This window comes from Phacochoerus africanus, chromosome 3 (genome assembly GCF_016906955.1).
Source record: "Phacochoerus africanus isolate WHEZ1 chromosome 3, ROS_Pafr_v1, whole genome shotgun sequence".
Classification (NCBI taxonomy): domain Eukaryota; kingdom Metazoa; phylum Chordata; class Mammalia; order Artiodactyla; family Suidae; genus Phacochoerus; species Phacochoerus africanus.
In genome coordinates, this window is record NC_062546.1 from 149179133 (window position 1) to 149202470 (window position 23338).

The 23338-nt window shown below is 36.9% G+C and overlaps 1 protein-coding gene across 2 annotated transcripts in view; it reads right to left on the minus strand.

The window, feature by feature from the left end:
* The window catches only part of PDE11A (phosphodiesterase 11A), a 424697-nt gene that overhangs the window by 325109 nt on the left and 76250 nt on the right, over positions 1–23338 (minus strand). For both annotated transcript variants that reach the window (XM_047772960.1, XM_047772959.1), the window contains exon 2: positions 17486–17644. In XM_047772960.1, coding sequence (XP_047628916.1) covers positions 17486–17644 — 159 coding nt within the window. The remainder of the gene's footprint in view (positions 1–17485; positions 17645–23338) is intronic.

Here is a 23338-nt window from a genome sequence, read left to right on the forward strand (position 1 = left end):
GTGCGTGGCAGGGGGAACAATAACCCTTGCTTAACCCAATGATCTGTGCATAATCTTCCCCTTGGCAACAATTTGAAGACAAGAAAGGAAGAAGCAGTTTGGTTTCCAGTTTTCTTTTACTTAAGAAATCCATGCTAGAGACCAGAAGTTTGCCATGATTTGTACAGTTTTGTTGTTTCTAACTAGATGGGTCTTTAAAGTATAAAACAATGGAAACATCCATGGTAACAAAATATACGCATCAGGATCAAATCTTAAAATGACTGGCATTCTGGATATAGAAAGAAATGAATTTATTTTCAGTCTCAAAAAGACAATAATTCCATCTCAGAGGTTAAAAGAATAGGAACAGCAAAACCCTCGTCATGTTCCATGACTATCCTAACTATGAAGTTACTACTAAGTTGAGATTTTAAAATAAATTTAGAGTCAAACACTGAAAAGGAGAAATGGACACTTAAGATTCATCCAAGACTGTGATTCTCTGTCTTCATGACAGGGGAAAATAATTCAAGCTTATTTTTAAGACTTATCCTGGGTGTGGAAATAGAAAGTTGGACAAAATACCTAGAACAAATTTTGGTTATATTAAATCACAACTGAACAAATTTCAGTTATAGTAAATGACAAGAAAAATGAATGTCAGTATTAAGGGATTTGTAAAATTAATCTGAAATATTTTTTACAAGACAGAAAGAAAACGGATATGGATAGGTTTTTGGAAATGAAGTTTACCAAATCACCAAGCAGTGGAGATGGAGTTAAGACTTCTCAGATGCTATGGGGGACAGAATTACTTAGTGCTATTAAACACTGGGTGGCACCTTTAAAGAAAAGGTATTGATTTCCCAGCCAGTTACTATACGCTTCAGATAACAAGTCTTCCAAAACACCAAACACACATTTCAGGGGGACAAAGCATGTTTTGCCCCTCTGAGGGTGTCAATTAATTCTAGTGAGGAATCATTTTAAAATCTCTCCAGTGAGAGAGTTTCATTATTGCATTTTAGTTCATTTAAACCCCTTTTCAAGAACTGTGTCTAATAGACCTTCAGAGCATCTCTGGGCAGCTCTAACTTACATAACCTCATTTTTCAAAACTGTTCATTACTTTCTCTCCCTCTTCACATGCTCTCCCTCCTACTCAGAGCCTCCCTGGGGGGACTTTGCTGCCTGCTTTGGTATTAGAGTAGTGCCTACCTTTGAGATTTTGCTCATTTCTAAATGGAGGGTAAAGAATATGAAGGGGGTGGGGGAAATGCTCCCTAATGTCGTTGATGGGCAATGGAATCAGAATCTGCCAATGAAAATAACCTGCAATCATATCTAGCCAGGATATTATCCAGGGTGCATGTGGGAGAAATAAAAGGAAATAATGGAAAATGACAAAAAGAAATGGTTTCACTTCCACCTCCAATACAGAAAAGAAGAAAAGGAGACAATAAATATCCAAGTATATTTTAAAAATCAGTACACTGAAGTATGCTACAAAGGCATCTCATATTCTTCTTGAAATTCTTCAACAAGGAATGCAACATAGCTAAATGTAGAAAAAACCCTCTAAATAGGCTTCAGGGTAATTTACACTGGAACACCTCACCCCTCTGCTCACTGAAACTGAACACTACTATATTTTAAAATTCTGGCTTGAAGCACACTTTTCAAAGCAAGAGAAACCTCAGCTCCTTTCCATCCTCTGGAGAGAAAAAAAAAATTACATTGAAACCCATAAATTTAAAATGTTTTGAAAATATAAAAAGAAAATAAAAGGAATATGTTAAATTATTAATATTCAGAGTTGCATGTGTTCAAAGCCATCATTTAAAAAAATAACTCCCAGGAGTTCCTGTCGTGGCGCAGTGGTTAACGAATCCGACTAGGAACCATGAGGTTGCGGGTTCGGTCCCTGCCCTTGCTCAGTGGGTTAACGATCCCGCGTTGCCGTGAGCTGTGGTGTAGGTTGCAGACGCGGCTCGGATCCCGCGTTGCTGTGGCTCTGGCGTAGGCCGGTGGCTACAGCTCCGATTCGACCCCTAGCCTGGGAACCTCCATATGCCGCGGGAGCGGCCCAAGAAATAGCAACAACAACAACAACAACAACAACAACAACAACAACAGACAAAAAATAAAAAATAAAAAAAAAATAACTCCTAAGTCTTTAGCTTGATAGTTTTCTATGTTTCTTACAGACATAAAGCTCAAACATGGTTACAGATATTCATGAAAAGCCAATGTAATTTAGAAATAATGTTTTACTCAGTCACACACTGTCCCCCCAAATTTACTAAATATGCCAAATCTAAAATTTTTATTTAACCACCTATACACATGCATCAGGTACAGTACAATTTATAAGTCCTTAAAGTGAAGATGACACAATAGGAAAATAATGAGCATCTGCCAAGCATCCCCACATGCCACTGGAGATGGAAAGGCGGAGGCTCTGCTCAGCTCCACCACGAACAAGCTAGGTGATCCAGGGCACATTATTAAAACTTCTTATAATCAGTTTTCCCATCCATAAAATGACGGTGATAATAATTATCCACAAGGTTGTTGGTGATTAAATGAGATGATAAATGCAAAGCACATATCACAGAGTAGAAACTTAAAAAATGGTTTCTGTCATTTCCTCATTTTCTCATTTGGGAAGAAAACCAAACACTGAGAGAAACTGCATGTTCTTTTGATGTCTATAATTTGCTTTAAGGTCTTTAGCAATTATGTATGCATGTGGAGGGGGCTAGGTTTAATATGCTATGGAGAAGCAGAGAATAGCCCTTTCAAGTATTTACCCTTCAGGAATAATCAGAAAGCCATACTTAAAATACGGTTATTACAGCACTCCAGAGAACCTTACCTGCCATCAATAGACTGGGGCTTTGCCAATGTTAGAAATGGTCTTTCACTGACGAAATTGGTCGCTTGTTAATCAGCACAATGGATAGGGACTCTAATTACTGAAAGAGTAGTATTCAAGATATGTGTATTGGTAATAATATTCTAGAGACACACCCCCAACCCTTGAATTAATAAGGTATATAAATCTAAAAATCTAGCAAGTTCCAAGCTTAAGACTCTGAGGTTGTCCAATCCTGTGACTGGGTCAAAGGATTCTGGTGGTCTGATACCCGTCACAAAAGCAACCAGATTCTGCTTCTGAAATATTGCTGGGGTGTTTAGATCACCTAAAACAAAGAGAGCTTGGACGTCATGGAACTTACTGAACAGAGTGTTTGAACTATTTGACCCAACTTGCCAATAAATTTTTGTTTAAATAAATGTCTTTTTATGTAGGAAAATTTGGTCTGAAACCTGCTTTCATAAAAAATAAGTAGCAAAGTTTTAGGAAAGCAGTCAACTCCTACCTACTTCAAACTTTCAGGCAGCTATTATGATGTATCTAAGAGCTATTATGAATTACCTAGTAGTTGTGTGTGACCAAATTGGCTTAAGTCAGTTTGCATCATAATAGTCTTTCTTCTAGTCAAAAAAATATATTAACTGAGACCAGTGGTTAATTAATTTCTTGTGAAATGCATGCACACACGGAGTAAATCAAAAGGTTGGAAATAAAGTGAAATTAGAAATCAAAGGAATGCAATTTCTAAAAATTACAATATTGAAGCTGGTAAAGGTTCAGTGAGTTGATATACTACTATTGGCACTGTAAAGTAATACAATTTTCTGGAATGAAAATGAGTGAAATTTATCAAGAGCCTTAAAAAAATGTTCCACCAATAAGTACATGAAAAGATGCTCAACATCATTAGCCATTAGGATAAGGCAAATCAAAACCACAATGATATATTACTTCATACCCACTAAAATGACTATAATCAAAAAGACATATAGTAACAAGTATTGGCAAGGATGTAGAGAAATTAGAATACTCATACATTGCTGGTAGAAATGTAAAATAGTGCAGCCATTTTTTTTTTTTTTTTTTTTAGGGACACACCAAGGCATCTTAAAATTCCTGGGCTAGGGGCTAAACTGGAGCTACGGCTACCAGCCTACACCAGAGCCACAACAACACCAGATCCGAACCATGTCTGCGACCTACAGCACAGCTCATGGCAACGATGGATCCTTAACCCACTGAGCGAGGCCAGGGATCAAACCCACATCCTCATGGATACTAGTTAGGTTCGTTACTGCTAAGCCACGACAGGAACTCCAGTGGAGCCATTTTGGAAAAAAGTCTGGTAATTCCTAAAAAGACTAAATATTAGAGTTACCATAGGACCCAGCAATTGCACTCCTAGGTATTTCTCCAAGAAAAATGAAAACATACATTCACATAAAACTTGGACGTGAATGTTCACAGCAGTATTATTCATAATAGTCAAGAAGTGGAAACAACCCAAATATTCAATTGATGAATGGATCAATAAAATGTGGTATTTTCATAGAGTGGAATATTATTTGGCCATGAAAAGAAATGAAGTACTACTGACACATGCTACAACATTGATGAATCTTGAAATCATTATGTTAAGTGAACAAAGCCAGTCATAAAGGACCACATACTGTACAGATCAATTTATATAAATTGTCCAAAATAGGCATAATCCATTTTATATTCATATTATAAGCCATAATCCATATTCTAAAATCCATAGAAATAGAAGTAGATTGTTAGTTGCCTAAGACGAGAATGCTGGGAGCAAATGAAGAGTGACTACTACTGGGTATGGGGTTTCTTTTGGAGTTATGTCAAAGGTTCTCAAATTGAGTGTGGTAATAGTTGCAGATCTCTGCACATATATTAAAAACCATTGACTTGTACACTTTAAATGGGTGAATTTTATGGTTTGTGAATTACATCTCAATAAAGCTGTTATTAAAAATTAGTGTTCAAAAAAGGCAAAAACAAATGGGAACTAATTAAAACTGAAAAGTTTTTGCACAGCAAAGGAAACTCAACAAAATGAAAAGACCATTTACTGAATGATAGGAAATATTTGCAAATGATACAACTGATAAGGGGTTAATATCCAAAATATATAAACTGCTCACACAATTCAATATGAAAAAAAAAAGCCTGATTAAGAAATGGCTAAAAGACCTGAATAGGCATTTCTCCAAAAAAAAAAGACATACAGAGGGCCAACAGGCACATGAAAAAATGCTCAGCATCGTTAATCATCAGAGAAGCTCAAATCAAAACCACAATGAGATATTACCTCATACCTGTCCAAATGACTGTCACCAAAAAGACCACAAATAACAAAATGTTGGTGAGAATGTGGAGAAAAGGGAATCCTAGTACACTGCTAGTGGGAATGTAAATTGGTGCAGCCACTGTGCAAAACAGTATGGAGTTTCCTCAAAAAACTAAAATAGAACTACCATATGATCTAGCAATCCCTCTTCTGGGTAAATAGCCAAAGAAAATGAAAACACTAATTCAAAAAGATACATGCGATAGCAATTTAATGTAGTTATCCTAAAATGAAGCCCCATATTTATTTGTAAAGAAAAAAGGTTCATTAATTATAATTTTATTATAACATGATTTTTGAGGAAAAACATAAATGCTAAGGAATAGAATGATTACATACACTATTGTATAATTACATGGCAGAATATAATGCACAAATATAAATTGAGCCCTTAAAGAATTGTTTAAAGCATGATAAAATACCATATATAGTACAAGATGCAAATTTGGAAATATGCCTTTACTTATAGGTAAAAATAAATACAGGGAACTATATCAAGAATATTAACAATATTATCTCTGAGAATTAGGATTGTAAATGATTTTATTTTTTCCTTTTCCTTTTTTGTACTTTAAAAATACTCCATAATAAGCTTGTATTACTTTTCTAATTAAGAAATAATCTTATCATATAAGGAAAGGAAAATAAACCAAGAAAGACAGAGACGCCCTGTTCAAAGGTGTAGTCTTTTGGAATTCTATTAAATTCCATTTTTAATCAAAAAAGAATTTGACTTAAGTTTTCAAAATTCCAATCCAAGTATTTCAGCGTTCTATGGTGAAAAGAAGCAGCCTTGCTCTTTTATTCAGATGACAACAGTAATTACTCAAAGACAGTTAACTGTCTAAATTTGAAATCTCCAGTAAACAAGACTCCACAACACTCTGTTCTAGTTCTTTAATAATAATTCTTTCTGCCAATAAGTGCATATTTACTTCTAATCTGCAATTGGAGATCACTCTCCCTTGTTGAAGACATGTATAAATCGGAAATAGAGTTTATAAGACAGGTTTTTTTTTGTCATTTTGCACTTTTAGAAGTGGCTTGACGCAAAGACTATTTCATGTCCTGTCAACTATTAAAAACCGTGGATGTATTTGTCTCTGAAAATCAGAATGCACTGAACTCCTCTCAGCCCCTGACCTTCTCTTCCCAGATGCTCCAGAGTCCTGTCTGTCCAGCCTGGCTGTTATCAGATTAAGATCATCAAGTCTTTTTTTTTTTTTTTAGTTTGTTATTATTTTTTATTAAAGTATAGTTGATTTAAAATGTTGTGCTGGAGTTCCCACTGTGGCTCAGTGGCTTAAGAATCCGACTAGTATTCATGAGGATGTGGGTTTGATGCCTGGCCTCACACAGTGGGTTAAAGGATCCAGCATTGCTATAAGCTACAGCATAGATCACAGTTGTGGCTAGGATCTGGCATTGCCTTGGCTGTGGTGAAGGCCAGCAGCTGAAGCTCTAATTAGACTCCTAGCCCAGAACTTCCATATGGCACAGGTGCGGCCCTAAAAAAAAATGTTGTGCCAATTTCTGCTGTACAGCAAAGTGACCCAGTCATGCATATATATACATTCCCTTTCTTATATTATCTTCCATCTTGGTCTATCCCAAGAGAATGAATATATTCCCTATGCTATACAGTAGGACCTCATTGCCTATCCATTCTAAATGTAATAGTTAGATCATCAACTCTTATCTTCTCCAATTCAGGTGATGATAAATTGATACTGTGATTATAGCCTGATACTCATGAGAAGATGCAGTACAAAGATACTTGAGGTGAATATTTTAAAAAAGCCAACACTTTATTACACTTCAAGTTTAGTGCTTGAGGCAGTCTAGAGGGACACATACCTTATGTGAACACATGAAGTTTAGAAAGAAAAAGAAATTCAGCTGAAGAGTCCATCACAATTTATCATAGTTATTTGAGAGAGACCATTGGATCAAACCTTGTTCCCTAGTAATGATTCTATTTTACTGTGAGCCCTATTGTTACCTAAACTTAAGCACATGCATATGAATAAAATCTGCAGAAAAAAAAATAGCTGTTATCTCAATTACAAGAATTATATTTTATCACTATTTGAAGTTATATTATATACATATATATTTATTTATTATCTGTCTTTACCACAAGAACATAAACTCTAAGAGGGCAGGAATTTCTGTCTCTTGTTGAGAATTTAACCCCGTAGTTGGAACAGGTGCCTCAAACATAGTCATAACCAGGAAGTAGAAACTTAAGTAGTGAATGAATGAAACACTATTTAACTGTTAAAAATGATGTTTAGATTAATGATCACTCAAAATCTTCCAGATCATACACTGTAACAGCTATAGCTCTATAACTTGTTTAGAACATTTATTTATGTTCCTGCTAAATGAAAATTACCTTACAAGGTTCTGCAAAGATTATGAAAAGAGAGAGAAGGACAAGCACCTATTTCCTTGGTAACTTTTAGAAACATAAAAAGAGAAAAAAATAAGGCAGGAAATTACAAGAGCCAGCATATTAGCCACATGAGACACTGGAATTTTTGCAAGAAGCCTATAAACCAAGCATTATCTACATCTGAAATAGAAGATACACTATGTAGGTATTGCCCTTCATTTTGTCAGTTGTGGTATTATTGATTTTTCTTTCAGTTCCTAAATATTTGGATATTACATATTTTCTCAATGAATGGTTAGTCAAAATCTAACTGTAATCACTGGTAACATCTGAAAAAAAACTGTTAGATTATAAACTAGGAACCACTGTCAAGTACAAACAATACTCACTTTTGGAACAGCGTCTACTTAAGATGACAAGATTTGAGTTAAACCTTGAAAGAGGGTGAAGAAAAAGAAAATTAGGGAAGAATATGAGTAAAGGTATGGAGGTAAGAAGAACATGACCAAATCAGGGGCAGGGTGATCAGTTTTTATCGAGTGTTAACCCCTAAGCTGGGCCCTGGCAGGCTGACTTGCATTCTTACCCCAAGGTTAGACCATGCCTAAGGGAAAGGCAGATATTAGAGTTAAAAGTAAACTAAAAAGAGAACTACAATTTGATCCAGCAATTCCACTCCTGGGCATCTATCCAGAGAAAACCAGGACTCAAAAAGACACATGTACTCGGATGTTCATTGCAACACTATTTGCAATAGCCAAGACATGGAAACAACCTAAATGTCCACCAACAGAGGAGTGGGTCAAGAAGATGTGGTAGATATATACAATGGAATATTACTCAGCCATTAAAAAGAATGAAATACTGGCATTTTTAGCAACATGGATGGACCTAGAAATTATCATGCTAAGTGAAGTCAGTCAGACAATGAGACACCAACATCAAATGCTATTACTGACATGTGGAATCTGAAAAAAAGAACAGAATGAACTTCTTTGCAGAAGTGTTACTGACTCACAGACTTTGAAAAACTTATGGTTTCCAAAGGAGACAGTTTTGGGGAGTTGGGGAATGCGCTGGGGGTGTGGAATGGAAATCCTATAAAATTGGATTGTGATGATCATTGTACAACTATAAATGTAATAAATTCATTGAGTAATTTAAAAAATTAAAATAAAAGTAAAAAAAAAAAAGTCAGTGACAGGAGTTCCTGTCATGGCTCAACATTAACAAATCTGACTAGGAACCATGAGGTTGCAGGTTTGATCCCTGGACTTGCTCAGTAGGTTAAGGATCTGGCTTGCCGAGGCTTGTGGTATAGTTCGCAGATACAGCTTGGATCTGGCATTGCTGTGGCTGTAGTGTAGGCTGGAAGCTACAGATCCGATTGGACCCCTAGCCTGGGAACCTCCATAGATCAAGGGTGAGGCCCTAAAAAGACAAAAAAAAAAAAGTTCAGTGACAATACTTCTCCAACAGAAAAAATTCCCTGAAGTTTAACCTGAGTTCTGACAGGTACTGTGTTGGTAATAGATTTCTTGTAAACCTTGCTTATTTTTGAAACTCTCAGTCAGCTGTGGTCCAGTGAAGACACAGAACATGAAATGGGTCTCTGATTCTCTTGCAGGTTTGAAGTGATTATGTGGGAACATTGGCGATACCCACTGAAAGGCAAACAATGCAGTGACAAGACAGTTTAAATGTAGATAAGCTATTGCGATTAATAAGTTATAATTTTTAAATTTTTCCAGGACTAGTATCTTATTAATTAAATATAACTAGAAATCATGAGCCATCTGCCAGGACTTTTAAAACCTTTTGCTAAATGCTGATTTTTTTATTCTAATTTTATTGCAACAGTTTTGAAAATCCTAATTTAACTGGCATGGAGACAGGAAAGAAGGAAAAATGTGATGAGCACACAAAGGCCACTTCTTACAGTTAGTTAACTCACTGCTTATTTAGCCCAAAAGACAATGCAATATTAATAGAAAACACATAAATCTGCCTCACAGAATTATAAACCATTAGCCACACATTTAACAAGATTTTTTTTTAAATGACTATTTGAGGAGTTCCCCAGTGACTCAGTGGGTTAAAGATCTGGCACTGCTACAGCTCTGATTACAGCTGTGCCATAAGCTCAATCCTTGGCCTAGGAACTTTCACATGCTGCTGGCACAGCCAAAAAAAAAAAAAAATTTTTTTAAAGTATCTTCATATAGAAACTAACTTTTTGATGGAAGAATCTGTCCATCTTTGCTTCCCTAAGTTGATTTTATCAAACTGACTAGTAACTTGGGTATTGGCTAGCATGGCAGAACTAGAGTTTATAAAGGCTTTCCAAAAAAAAAAAATCAATCTAAATCATCTAAAGGCTTTCCAAAAAAAAAAAATCAATCATATGCCAGTTCAATTCCATGCAAGTCACACATCTGTGAGCTTCAGTCAATCTGACATGAACTTTAATACCTTTTGTACACTTAACATCTCCCTAGGATCCTAAACATTAGCTTTCACAAAATCAGGAACAGTTTTAAAATGTAAGCTCAGAAGCTTATGAAATACTCCCCTTATCTGGCAGTGAGTCTCAGACATGTTGCAAATAACAAAACTCCAGCTTCTGCAAGACTCATTAGCGTCATCCATGCTCCAGCCTCAACCCCAATTGGCAGGGCAGCATCACCCGTAACAAGTTCCTGGAAGGCAGCCAGTCCCATGGCAGCCAAACTCAGCTGGCTGCATCCCAGCTCTGCAGGGTGTCTGAACATGCTGGCATGAAGGAGAGCTGCTGGGTAGCTGAACACTGCAAATTATGAGCTGGAGAGAGGTGATCACAGGCTAAAGAAACCCTACAGAGATTAGCCAAAGAACTTCAAACCACAAATGCTTACATGCTGGCTACTGGAAAGTAACTGCAATTGATGGTTTCTTCTTGCAGCAATGCAATGGAAATAGCTCCTTTGGAGCCCAGGTATAGACAAGCCAAGAAGGGTAGATAAGACCCATGCTCATTTCCATATCCCAGGTTTCATCTGGTGTGCCCATACATCTTGATAGATCCCAAATGTTTGCTCTCATCCAGGTCTCATTATTTCACTCTGCAAAATAACACCTCCTTGTACTCACTCAGGAATAATGAAGCAATAAATTAATTGGATGCAAGGAATCTAGTCATACCACCTAAATCCACTAGTTTGGATATATCACTGAAAAACAGGAACATCTGCTGGAAACACATGAGGTAAACCAGGAAATTCTGATCATCTCTTCTGTGTGCTCTGCCCTTGTGTGCCTTTGCAACATGAATTACCAAACTAGTAATTTGTCAGTATGTAATTTAAATTATTAATATGTGCATATGGCAGACTATATTTCACACAAAACTCTAACCACTGCTGAAAAAAATTATTGCTAATTATGCAAGAACTTTAAAGAACATGATGATTTTAAAGTCATCAAAAGGGAAGTTTTTAGGCAGAGCCTGGATGATCATCTGTCAGGTAGATTCCTGCACTGGTTGAGGACAGGTTTTGTGGGAAATGGACTTGATGACCTTTCTAGGAGCTGCCATAAACTATTACATGATACAGCACAGCCAATGAAACACAGGTATGCATGAAACACAATTATGATCCTATGCATAATTATGTGAGATATGCAAATAGCCCAGAAATGAATTACCACATTTGATCTTTAATTCATCTCAGGCAAATAATTTTCTGATTCTCATATTGCAAAGCATTTTGGAATTACACCAAACAAAACACAGCTGATAGTCTCCAGAAGTTGACATTTTAAGATATCAGGACATACCAATCACGTTATACTAAGTGTGCAATAAATTTATCACCATCCATATGAACGATGACATAGCAGTTATACGCATAAAGTAAAATAACAAATAGGGTTCCAATTATTTTCATTTGGGTTTGAAGTAGATGGTGAGATTTCATGAAGCTCATTTATTGTTAATAAGTGCTACCCTAAGCACTTTACATCTCTTATGTATTTTACTCCTCACAACAACCCTAGGAGGTTCTGAGGTTAAGAGGGGTTAGGCAACTTGCTCAAGGTCACTCAGTTGATAAGTAGCAGGCAAAGACTTTGAACCTGCCTTGATGGGTCTTTGGTCTGGAACTCCTCACCTAACACTAAGCTCTGTGCTTCTATTTCCCTTCCCTGTTTCCTTACTTGTAGGCAGCATTGAAACTTCTGTTGCTAGAGGTTATACTGGTGTATGTGGAAGGAGGTTCTCTGAAGACCGCCTGGCAGACTAAGGAAAACTAATTTGAGTTTTTAAATGTAAATTGAACAAAGTTGGCAGGGCTTTGTGAAGAGAGGTATACACACACTGCTACCATTGCAAATGGGTTTGATAGTTCTGAAAACTATCCAATAACTTGGGATGAGAGATATAAAATTTTTCCTGCCCTTTGACTCAGTAATATCAGTCTTTGGAATATACCCCAAGGAAATAACACAAAGAAAATGGTCACTTGTTCAAGATGTTCATTCAAGGGCTATTTGTTAGTAAAAAAATGGAAACAACCCAAATATCCAGTAACAGGAAAATGACAAAGAAAGCTAGACTACAAAGAACAAAAAAAGAAGAAACTCTAATCCTTAAAAATGGCAAACGTAGACTACATTCACATGTGGGCACATATGTAAGAAATAACTTTAAAAAGCAGAATACAAATTAGTGAAAGCAACGTCTTGCACAGCCAAGTAAAACTGTGTGTGATTTATAAAGAAGTATATCCCTCATGAGTAGCATTGAGAACTATGTCTAGATACTCATGTTGCAACAGAACAAAGGGTGGGGGAAAAAATGTATACATGTAAGGATAACTTGATCCCTTTGCTGTACAGTGGGAAAATAAAATAAATGGATGAAATATCTGAATACACATTTTTCCAAAAACATACAGATGGCCAAAAAGTACAGGAAAATACGTTCAACATCATTAATCATCATGAAAGAAATATCAAAATCATAATGAGCTAATTATCACCTCCCACCTGTCACAGTGGATACTATAAAAAAAAGTCAAGAGATAACCAGTGCTGGTGAGGATACAGAGGAAAGGAAACCTTGTTGACTTGGTGTGAATATAAATTGGTGCAGCCATTACAGAAGACAGTGTGGATGTTCCTCAAAAATTTAAATATAGAACTACTACATGAACTAGATATTCCACTTTTGGATATATAACCAAAGGAAACAAAACCATTATCTCAAAACATAATGGTTTCCTTCCCTTCCTTGTTTATTGAAGCATTATTCACAATAGCCAGGATGTGGACACAATCTAAGTTGTCAGATGAATGAATGAAGAAAATATGGTGTATATGCAATGGAATATTATTCAACCACAAAAAGAAGGAAGTCCTTCCATTTGCCACGACATGGATAGCATTGAGGGCATCATGCTAAGTGAAATAAGTTAGAAAAAGAAAAATACTGTATAATCTCATTTATATGGAATCTAAATTTTAAAAAAAGCACTAAACTTTTAGAAATAGCAGATTGGTAGATGTCAGAGGCAGGTTTATGTATGTGTGTGGGGAATGGAGCTGTGATAATTGGGTGAAGGTGGTCAAAAGAAGAGACCCAAACGGAAATGAAGTGATGAACTTCAGAGGCCTTTGACCAACAGCCACTGAAGAACCCAGGTCCCTAGTCATGCAACCCTCAAGAACTGAAGGCTGCCAACAACCTTGGTGTGAGCTTGACTTTGGATCCTTTTCTAGCTATGGACTTTAGCTAATACCTTCACTACAACTTTGTGTGAGATGAAAGCCAAGGACCCACTTAGCCTGGATGCCTAAAACACAGAAACTATGATAACAAATAAGTTGTTTTAAGCCATTAATCTCTGGTATGATTTTTTAAGCAACAACAGATATCTGTCATTTCTTTTACTTTTGGTTACTTCTCTAGAACTGATTTTTTATGAGTATGTAACAAATATTTTGAAGAAGTTTTATAAAAATTTAACAGAACCAAACCAATAGATTTGTAATAGTAAGACTTTCTTTTCCTTAAAACACAAAGGTATATAATTTGCAATATTAAGAGCTCATGACCTGTCTAGATAGCAGTAGGCTTGGATAGGACTTTCAAAGTTTTCCAAGACACACGTAGCAATGTTTGCTGAACTTACAAACACTGAGAGCTGAAACTCATTTTGATATAAAATAACCTCAGGAAGTTAATAAAAATATTGAGAAAAACGCTTAAAAAAAAAAGAAGTATATCCCTCATGAAACTCCAACAGTAGAGCTGGCATATAGAGCATGCTTAATAAAAACTTAATGACTCTAATTATATGGAGGTAATTTTTTTTTTTTGGTCTTTTGTCTTTTTAGGGCCACACCTGCAGCATATGGAGGTTCCCAGGCTAGGGGTCTAATCAGAGCTACAGCTGCCAGCCTACACCACAGCCACAGCAATGTGGGATCTGAGGCACATCTGCGACCTACACCACAGCTCACGGCAATGTTGGATCCTTAACCCACTGAGCGAGGCCAGGGATCGAACCTGCAACCTCATGGTTCTCAGTCGGATTAGTTTCCACTGTGCCATCATGGGAACATATGAAGGTAATTTTTAAACGGAGACCTAACTGTATCTCATATGTATTAATGTGGCATCAGTAAAAGCTACTCTTTTATGAGGACTTACTACATGCTAGGTGCTCTTCCAAGTTCTTTCTCTGTATTTTTTTCATTTAATCCCCCTATAGGCCTAGGAAATAAGTATTAAAATATCTGTTCTAAGAGGAAGAAACTGGAACACAGAGAGGCTAAGTAACTTGCCTAAGGTAACACAGGGCTTTGGCAGATAGGGAATTTCAATCCACGTACACTCACTATCTGGACCATATGAAGCCATTATGCCACAATATCCTCTCTAATTTGAAAAAAGTATCTGAATCTTATTCTTTCCTATTAATCATTGATAGATTTTGTCTTCTATTTTTTCTTTCTTCACCACTCCTGTTTGGTTTACAATGTATAGAATTCCTGCAGGAAAGAACAATAACCTGATACAGAATTTGAAATAAAAATATAGTCCGTTCAGTGTTACCAGCATGAACATAATATATCTGCCCTATGTGGAAAGGTCTCTTCTAAGAAGTGAGACTAGAGTAGGATTTTTTTAGTCAGGCGAAGAAATTGCACAGCCTGGAAAAATAAAATGCTACTGTGGGCACATGGGATAACTGCAGAGGAGAAAAATATAACATTTGAGTGAGGAAATATTCAAATGAGGTTAAATCTAAGAAATAAATTGCCTACAGATAAGTGACAAGTATAAAAGAACATTTTAAAACTCTTTGGGAAAATAGTTTTTAAAAATGTTAAGGTTTGCATTTTTTTATTACTCAATGAATTTATTACATTTATAGTTGTACAACGATCATCACAATCCAATTTTATAGGATTTCACAGAAAGCCTATAAGGTTTGCATTTGACTAGTTTCCTACATCTTGCAAAGGTTTTGTTTGTTAGTTTGTTTGGTCTCTTGAGGGCCACACCCACGGCATATGGAGGTTCCCAAGCTAGGAGTCAAATTGGAGCTGCAACTGCCAGCCTACACCACAGCCACAGCAACACTGGATCTGAGCCCCATCTGTGACCTACACCACAGCTCAAAGCAATGCCAGATGCTTAACCCACTGAGCAAGGCCAGAGATGGAACCTGTGTCCTCGTGGACACTAGTCAGATTTGTTTCCGCTGAGCCATGATGGGAACATCTACAAAGTATTTGTTAATGATGACCTTCTTTAATCCTCATGACATAGAATGGCAAATAGTCTAGGTGACCGATGAGGAGACTGAAAGTCAGAGTCTAAGTGGCTCACGCAGAGCAGACTGCTTGTCCTTAGCTGAGTGTAGTCCAAGCCCTCATTCTCAGGAGAGCTAAGCACTGGTGCTGTTCAAAGCAAGTACAAAAAACCCTGTGCGGACCTTCCCTTTAAATCATTCAGAGCTCATGAGGCACTAGATCATAAGTATAAATCCACTGAGAAAAGTCCAGAAAACAAATCTAACATAAATGGAATCAGAGATGAGAATTAAATATAAAATGGGATCCTCTTAAATGAAGGAAACAGAGGGAAAACAGGACTAATATCTGTGCATAAACTGGGAGATGTTGTGGGCATGTGGTTGTTATACTCAGAAGGACAAAACTCAAATCCTCCTATCTAAATCCTTACAAGAGGCACATTATTTAAGGACTGTAATCTTTGGTGCAAAATGCACAGAATAAAATTTTTGCTCTATCTGTACATCCCATGAAAACATTTGAACAGTGAATGAGGTAGACGACATTTATACATTCCTAAACAGTCTCACCTTCTCACCTAGCTCTATCTTAGGGAAGCCTATGCTTTCTTCAGAGGTCAGATCAAATGTCTTCTCTTCCAAGAAGCCTCTTCAGATTCTTCAAGTAAGATTAACCCTGACTTTCCTAGACACTCATAGTATGCCCTGGGACTTCTTATTGCTTATCGTGCCTTCTGCCTTGTGCAGCTCCTGCATGGTAGAACACATCTAGGATTTATCTTTGCTTCTTAACAGTGCCCTGCACACATAGTTGTTTACTGAATTGGTAAGACCTTGCCTGAGGTCGTATCATGCTCTAAGGATTTATAAACATTTTCCAAGATTCGGGCTATTCAAATTTGACTAAAGAAAGGACTCTTTTCGCTTAAAAATCTTGTTTCCTTATAATCACATTTTATGTTGACCTTTTATACCAGAACATTTGCATTAATTTAATGCATTAGTAATCAGCATCAGCAAATAGCAACCTCTCAGCCAGAAGGTTAAATTATAAAGTGTTTTTTTTAATCTAATAGAGGTGTGACAGTCATCAAACTTAAATAAACTAACTTGAGATTTGCTTTTACCACAAATTTTATGAATATTCCACCAGATTCTATTCAATATGAAGGTAAGAGATTCAAAATCAGGACTTCGTCTCTCTTTTAAAATGAGCTGGTGAATAAAATACTGGTGAGGGAACTCAAACTTTCAGACAAAAAATACATCATTTCTGCCGAGGTCAACCACTCTTCAGGGACAAAAATTAATGGTATTATTAATAATTAAATAACATTCATTTTATTGAGATTTTTATATAAAAACTGAAGAAAATGGGAGTTCCCGTCATGGCTCAGCGGAAATGAATCTGTCTAGCATTCATGAGAACGCAGGTTCCATCCCTGACCTCGCTCAGTGGGTTAAGCATCTGGCCTTACCATGAGCTGTGGTGTAGGTGGCAGACATGGCTCGGACCCCACATTGCTGTAGCTATGGTGTAGGTAAGCGGCTACAGCTTCAATTCAACCCCTAGCCCGGGAATCTCTATATGCTGTGGGTGCAGCCCTAAACAAACAAACAAACAAACAAAAAACTGGAGGAAACAATTCTTCACAGTAGTTATGAAAACACAAGACAAAGTTCTGAGCTTCCGAAACACAGTAATCTTCCTATCTCCTCAATCTTCCCTTGGGCCATGTGTGGTGGTGTTGTGATCCTCAATTAAAAAGCTTATTTATAAGGAAGATAAAGACTAGGGAATAATAAAAATGCTACTGGGGCTTGCAATGAAAAGTAAGCTAAGAAAAAGATGAAGTAATTATTTTCCCTTATACCACATTCTATGAAATACCAAAAAAAAAATCCCTTTACATTTTGTGTGTAATATGAGAAAAAGCTCTTCGATCCATGAAAGGGCTAATCCAACAGCTATTCACATAATTCCTGTCCTTTTCAGGGAGAATAGCAATCAATGATCAAGTAGCAGAGTGTAAGTCACAAAAAGAATGAAACCTTACTTTTTCATCATCTTCAGTAAATGGAGCACCTTCAGGAATCTTATTGATTGCTTGGGCCACACCAATAATCTCACCATCACTGCTTCTGATAGGCATACACAGTAGTGATTTTGTCTTGTATCCAGTTAGCTTGTCGATTTCATCATTGAATCTTCGATCCTAAAAATAAGACAGAGAGGGCATTAACTGCATGTTCATTGCTGTCAGGGAGGACAGAGAAGTTTATTTCTGTGTATAATACTTCATCACTGGGAAATTTACCCCACGAATTTTTAACAACAATTACAGATTTGATTTCATGTTGAATTTACGAAAGGAACACAAATGAATATAAATCACCACCAGTTGTTAACCATGGTAAATGAACAATGAAACTTTAAACTCCACTACAACACCATATCAAAAACAGGGAAGAGGCAGATGTTATTAATAGAACTTCACGTTATGCTATTTATTAAAATATATTATTTCATATAGATAATTAGCTATGAAATATCATATCAGAAAAATTCATAATAAACATATGTTAAACACCATGAAAAATATGCAGCAAAGTACTATTGTTCAAAATTATCTTGTGAAAAAAATAGAATCTATGAGCCCATACTGACACTTTTTCAATACTCAAAAAAAATTTTTAAGTGTAGACATGGGGAGGAAGGAGGTAAAAGGCTTCTTTACAGAATGTCACTTTAAAAATGTAGAAGGAATGATAAAATTACATAATATCTATTTCACAACTGCCAATACCATAATAGATGCAATCAAGGATCATCAAGAGATGCCAATACCATTGAGTGAAAAATTTATTAAAAAGGATATTCCCTTAGTCCTAAAGTGTCGCCCAAGAGATTTCTCATTAAATTCAAAGAGAAGAAGAGGTCTTCATCATGAAGAGAGCTGGTGGACACCAGATTAAACAAGTAATCAAACTTAGCATCACCATTAATGAGACAAAATAGCCCTTGATTCAATGCAATGAGGAGGACCCATCATCATCAAGAACATGGAATGTTCTTATTCAACATCTGAATCTGATCATTCAGGAAAAGAAAATTAATAAAAATGCAGAGTATTGGTTGTTCTATAAGAAGCCTGACCTGAACTCTCCAAAAATGTTAACATCATCAGAGACAAAGTAAGTGAAAAATGAAAATAAAATAAAGCCACGGGCACTGTGCTGTTTTAAAGAAGACTTAGGAGACCTGAAATCTAAATGAAATGTGGGATCCTTCACTGGAAATTGTTATATAATTTTGGGGGAAGACCAAATCAGAGAAAGTTGAACATGGACTTTATGTTGGGTAGTATCACTGTATCCACATAACTTTCTTGGGTGTGATAGTGGTATTGTAATTATGTAGGAGAATATTATTTTTAGGATATACATGTTAGAGTATTAGAGGATGAAATACCTTCAACTTACTTTCAAATGGAAAGAAAGGAAGGAAGGAGGGAAGGAAGGGAAAGAGTGATAGTGAGGGCAGGGGAAAGAGAGAGAGACTGGCTCCTGGAAGTCTTAAAATGGCCCAAGGAAGAAGATAAACTGGATCCAGGCTCACTGCTTCAAGCCAGGGGCTGACATGAGGCTTCACTCAGTACTCTCAATATTTCCTTATTAAAAGAGGCTTAAAAAATAAAAACAAAGCACTGCTGTGCACCACCGTCTAGAGCTATGAAGTGCCTCTGACTACAGGCCTAGGGAAGCTGGCTGCAAACAAGGTGATAGATCTGAGGCCAAATACCGCTGGACCTCCACAAGCTCACTGATATCCCAGTATCACAAGGACAGGAGCTCTCTGTGGTAAGGCCTGATTCTGGTCTGGGACTTATGGAGGCCATTCTAAACCCTACGTTAGGGAGAGGAGAGTCCTAAAGAAGAGAGGGAAATCAAAACCCAAACAAAAACAAACCTCCTGCTCCAAATGAACCTGCAAACCAAACTTTCAGGAAAACACTAATTTGTATTAATTTTTTTAAATTCACTGAGGAACCATTTTGTGTCAGGCCATAAGCTAGAAAATGTAACAGAAAATGTAAGAGGCAATATCCCTGCCTTCATGGAACTGGCAATCCAGCAGGGGAGGCAGAAAACATGTAAATTTATAATCATATACTGTGGTAAGTGATATTGAAGAAAATACAAGGCATCATGAGACAGACTCAAAAGAAGGGACCTATTGTTAGGGGTAAGAAGGAAAGTGTCTCTAAAAACAGGACAAATAAGCTGTGACTTGAATCATGAGTAAGAAGTTGCCAAAGAATGGTGGGAAGACCTTTCCAGGAAGCTGGAACAGTATATGCAAAGGTCCTGAAGCAAGAAAGAGCTTGGCAAGTTCCCAAAACTCAAAGGTCAAAGGTGAGAGCATAGGAAGCCAAAGGCAAAACGGAAGAGGAAGGCAAGAGCCAGATGGTACCAAGTCTTATAGGACCAGAAAGAAGTTATTTTATTCTAAATGCAATGGAAAATCACTGAAGATCTTGAAGCAGAAGGATGCTATGATTCATCACCCAGCACTTAGCATTCTCTGAAATCATCTTATTAGTTTATTTGCTCTCCCACCACTGACTGGCATATAAGATCTAAGACAGCAAATCTTTTGTCTCTCATTTACTGCTTCACACTGGCATACGGGAGGTGCTCCACAACATTTTTATTGAGTAATAGGGCTTTTTTTCAAAAGCCCTATTGCACTTATGCAAAATCTTAGAAAAGTTGAAAAGGCCCTCAGGCCCCACATTTCACTTCTTGGCATGTATTTGAGATACTTTTGCACATCTATAGAGGAAAGACACACAAATGTTTACAGCAATATCAATTATGAAAACAAAAAACTGAAAATCATTTGAACATTGGTCAATAAAAAACAATTTATGATCTTGTTTTGATAGCAAACTATACAAAAATTTAAATAAACTGAAGCTGCTTATATTAACATAAACCAATATCAAAAACATATTATGTGAAACAAGCTACAATCTGATACCATCTATATAATACTGCCAATATTTCAAAACAATACTGCATATTATGTATGCATTCATACATGTAGCAATAGCATAATGCATTCATGGGAAAAATAAACTTAAATTGCTTTAAGTGGTTACCTCCAGGGACAAGGGTAGGAAATGGCATCAAGGAGAAGGACAGGGAGGCTTCAACTCTAACAACAGAGTTTACCTTTTTTAAAAAAAATGAAACAGTGAGGCAAATACAGTACAATGTTAAGATTTTACAAACCTTGGTGGCCTATTCTTGCCTAAATGTTTGAAATTATAATAAAAGATTTAAAACTATTTTTTAAAAATTAGGAACTTTGTGGAAGATGATACAGAGCTGGAGTAGGAAAAACCAGCTAGGAAATTTCAGTGGTCCAGGTAAAGCGAGAAGACGATCTGGGTTAAGAGAAAGGCAGTGGAGGTAAGGAGAAGTAGATGGAGGTGTTGAGTCTACAGTACTTCCTCATGAATCGGCTGGACATGGAGGACCAGAGAAAGAAGAATGAATCGCAGTTTTAGTTTGAGAAACGATATAGCTGGAAGTGCCATTTACTGGAATGGGGAAGGTGGAGCTGAAGGTGAAAAGCTACATATAAATAAAATCAAGAAGGTTGATAAGCCAGTTTATTAAGCAAAGTGAGGTGCATTCTCTGACCTAAATCAGTATTTCTCCACCCTGGCTGGATGTGAGAATTACCTGAGGTTTTCCAAAATACTGGTGCCTGGGCTCCACCTCATCCCAAATCGAGTCAATCAATATGAAGCACTGGTTTTTAATGGGTTTTAAATGCTCAAAGGTGATTCGCATATGAAAACAACTGTCCTAAATGATGAAAAGCTTAGTCATTAGTAAGGCCAATAAAATTCATTGATATAAAGTCTAAAAACAGAAGAAACAAGGAGAGTAGGGCACATTCTGAGAGTGGTTACATATAGTGGTGTGAACCATATGAGACTGGACTTGAAAATCCATGATGGAATAGGCAAGCCTTTCTGCTCATACCTTTGTGATGCAAAATCTGCATCTCTGGAGAAGGGCCTCATTCATCAAACTCCAACTATGAGTATTTAAACTATGAAGACCATGGGGTATTCATTGCCAAAATACCCAAAGCCACACAAAAACAACAGACATAGGGATGCTTGTGCATGACCAGGGGGAACAAAAATGTATTAAACCCTCCTCGACATCTCTCCAACTTTCTACACTCATCTGATAAACTTGTAACTCGAGGAGAAAAGATAATTATGTTGATATATGTGGTGTTAATCTTCCAATTTAAAAGCTGGGAAGAACGATTTATTTCATTAAGTCTCAGGGTTTTTTTTAAAATAATGCATCATAAAACATGCTTTGTCCATGTCTTCATTATAATACTTATGGGATCATTCTCACGAATTAACTCAGAACTTGATATAATCCATCTAATGAGAGGTTAGAAGAGTTAATACAATTGCACACTTTCCTAATGTATATTAATCTCTAGATTAATTTTCCAATTTAAAAAAAGTGAAGAAAACTTAGCCCAAAGTTGAAAACTTAGCCCAAATTAACTGTAGGATATGAAGAAAACTAGGAAAAGAATTAGATAAAGGGATGTTATAGAGAGAAGGAAAGTTTAAAAAATGGAAGACAGCAAAAAAACAGATTTTGTTAGCCAAGCAATGCCTGCAAGTGATTAGAGTAGTAAGGGAAACACAGGGCACTGTGGAACACACGGCCTGGCAAAGTGGGGTGGGGGTTGGGCACATCTTAGTCTGGGGTCAGGGAAAAAATTCTCTCAAGGAAAATGGAACTTTTAAGCTGACAGCCAAAGGGTCAGTGTCCCAGGGAGAGGAAATAGTATCTAAAACCCAGAAGCAAGAGAAAGCTGGTGAATTTGAAGAAATGAGAGAAGTTGAAGATGGCTCTTAAGGGAAAAGTCAGAGATGGAACAGGAAACACCAGATGGAGGTTGATGAAGGGGTGCACAGAGACCAGGTTTAAAATTGTAAATTTACCACAGAAGAAGCGGAGGTCACTAGAGACGTTTAAGAAGGTGGGTGGGAGTAACGTGAGTGATTCCTCATTTTAAGAAGAGTTACTATGGTTTACATGTAAAGAATGAGCTGGAAGCAAGAGGTCCAAGTGAAGATGAACCATCTCTGGATTGGGATGAGAGTTAGTGCTGGTAGGAGTGATGGGAAAGGATTGGGCTGAAACATATTTAGGAGGTAGAATCAGTAGCATTTGCTGATTAATTTGATGTGAGGTTCCTAATGCTAGAGAAGTGAAGAATAACTCCAAATAACTGGTGCAGGTACCTGGGTGAGCAGTGGATTCACTGAGTGAGGAACACGGGGAGGGGACAGTTTCTGAGAGGGGAATATGAGTTCCTTTGCGGATATTTGGAGGTTTAGTTAACTACAGGCCATCTGCATGGTGTTATTAGCCTCAGAGTGGTTTGCGATATAGGTAGGTAGCTAGATGGATAGACAGACAGACAGACAGATAGTTTTAAATTAGGAAAGTGACGTGGAATGCAAAGAAGAGACTGTTTAGATAAGGATGAGGGACTCTACTCAGTAACTTTGCCTGAGTTCCTCAGGAGTCTGCCTCACTCACGCAAAGCTTCACATGAGGCCAGGTAAGGAGGAAACAGAATCAATAAGAAGGTAGAAACATTGTGCCTATTTATTGCTGAAGATGGAAACTTGAATAGGAAACTAAAAAAATGCCTCTAGGTCTATAATGAAATATCACATGGAGAATGGTTTCCAATTTTTATTCATCTCCCTTAGGACAAAAGAACAAGAAATGATCTACAACAGAAGAGATTTCTAATAAATTAAAGTAAGGGCTTCAGTAATAAG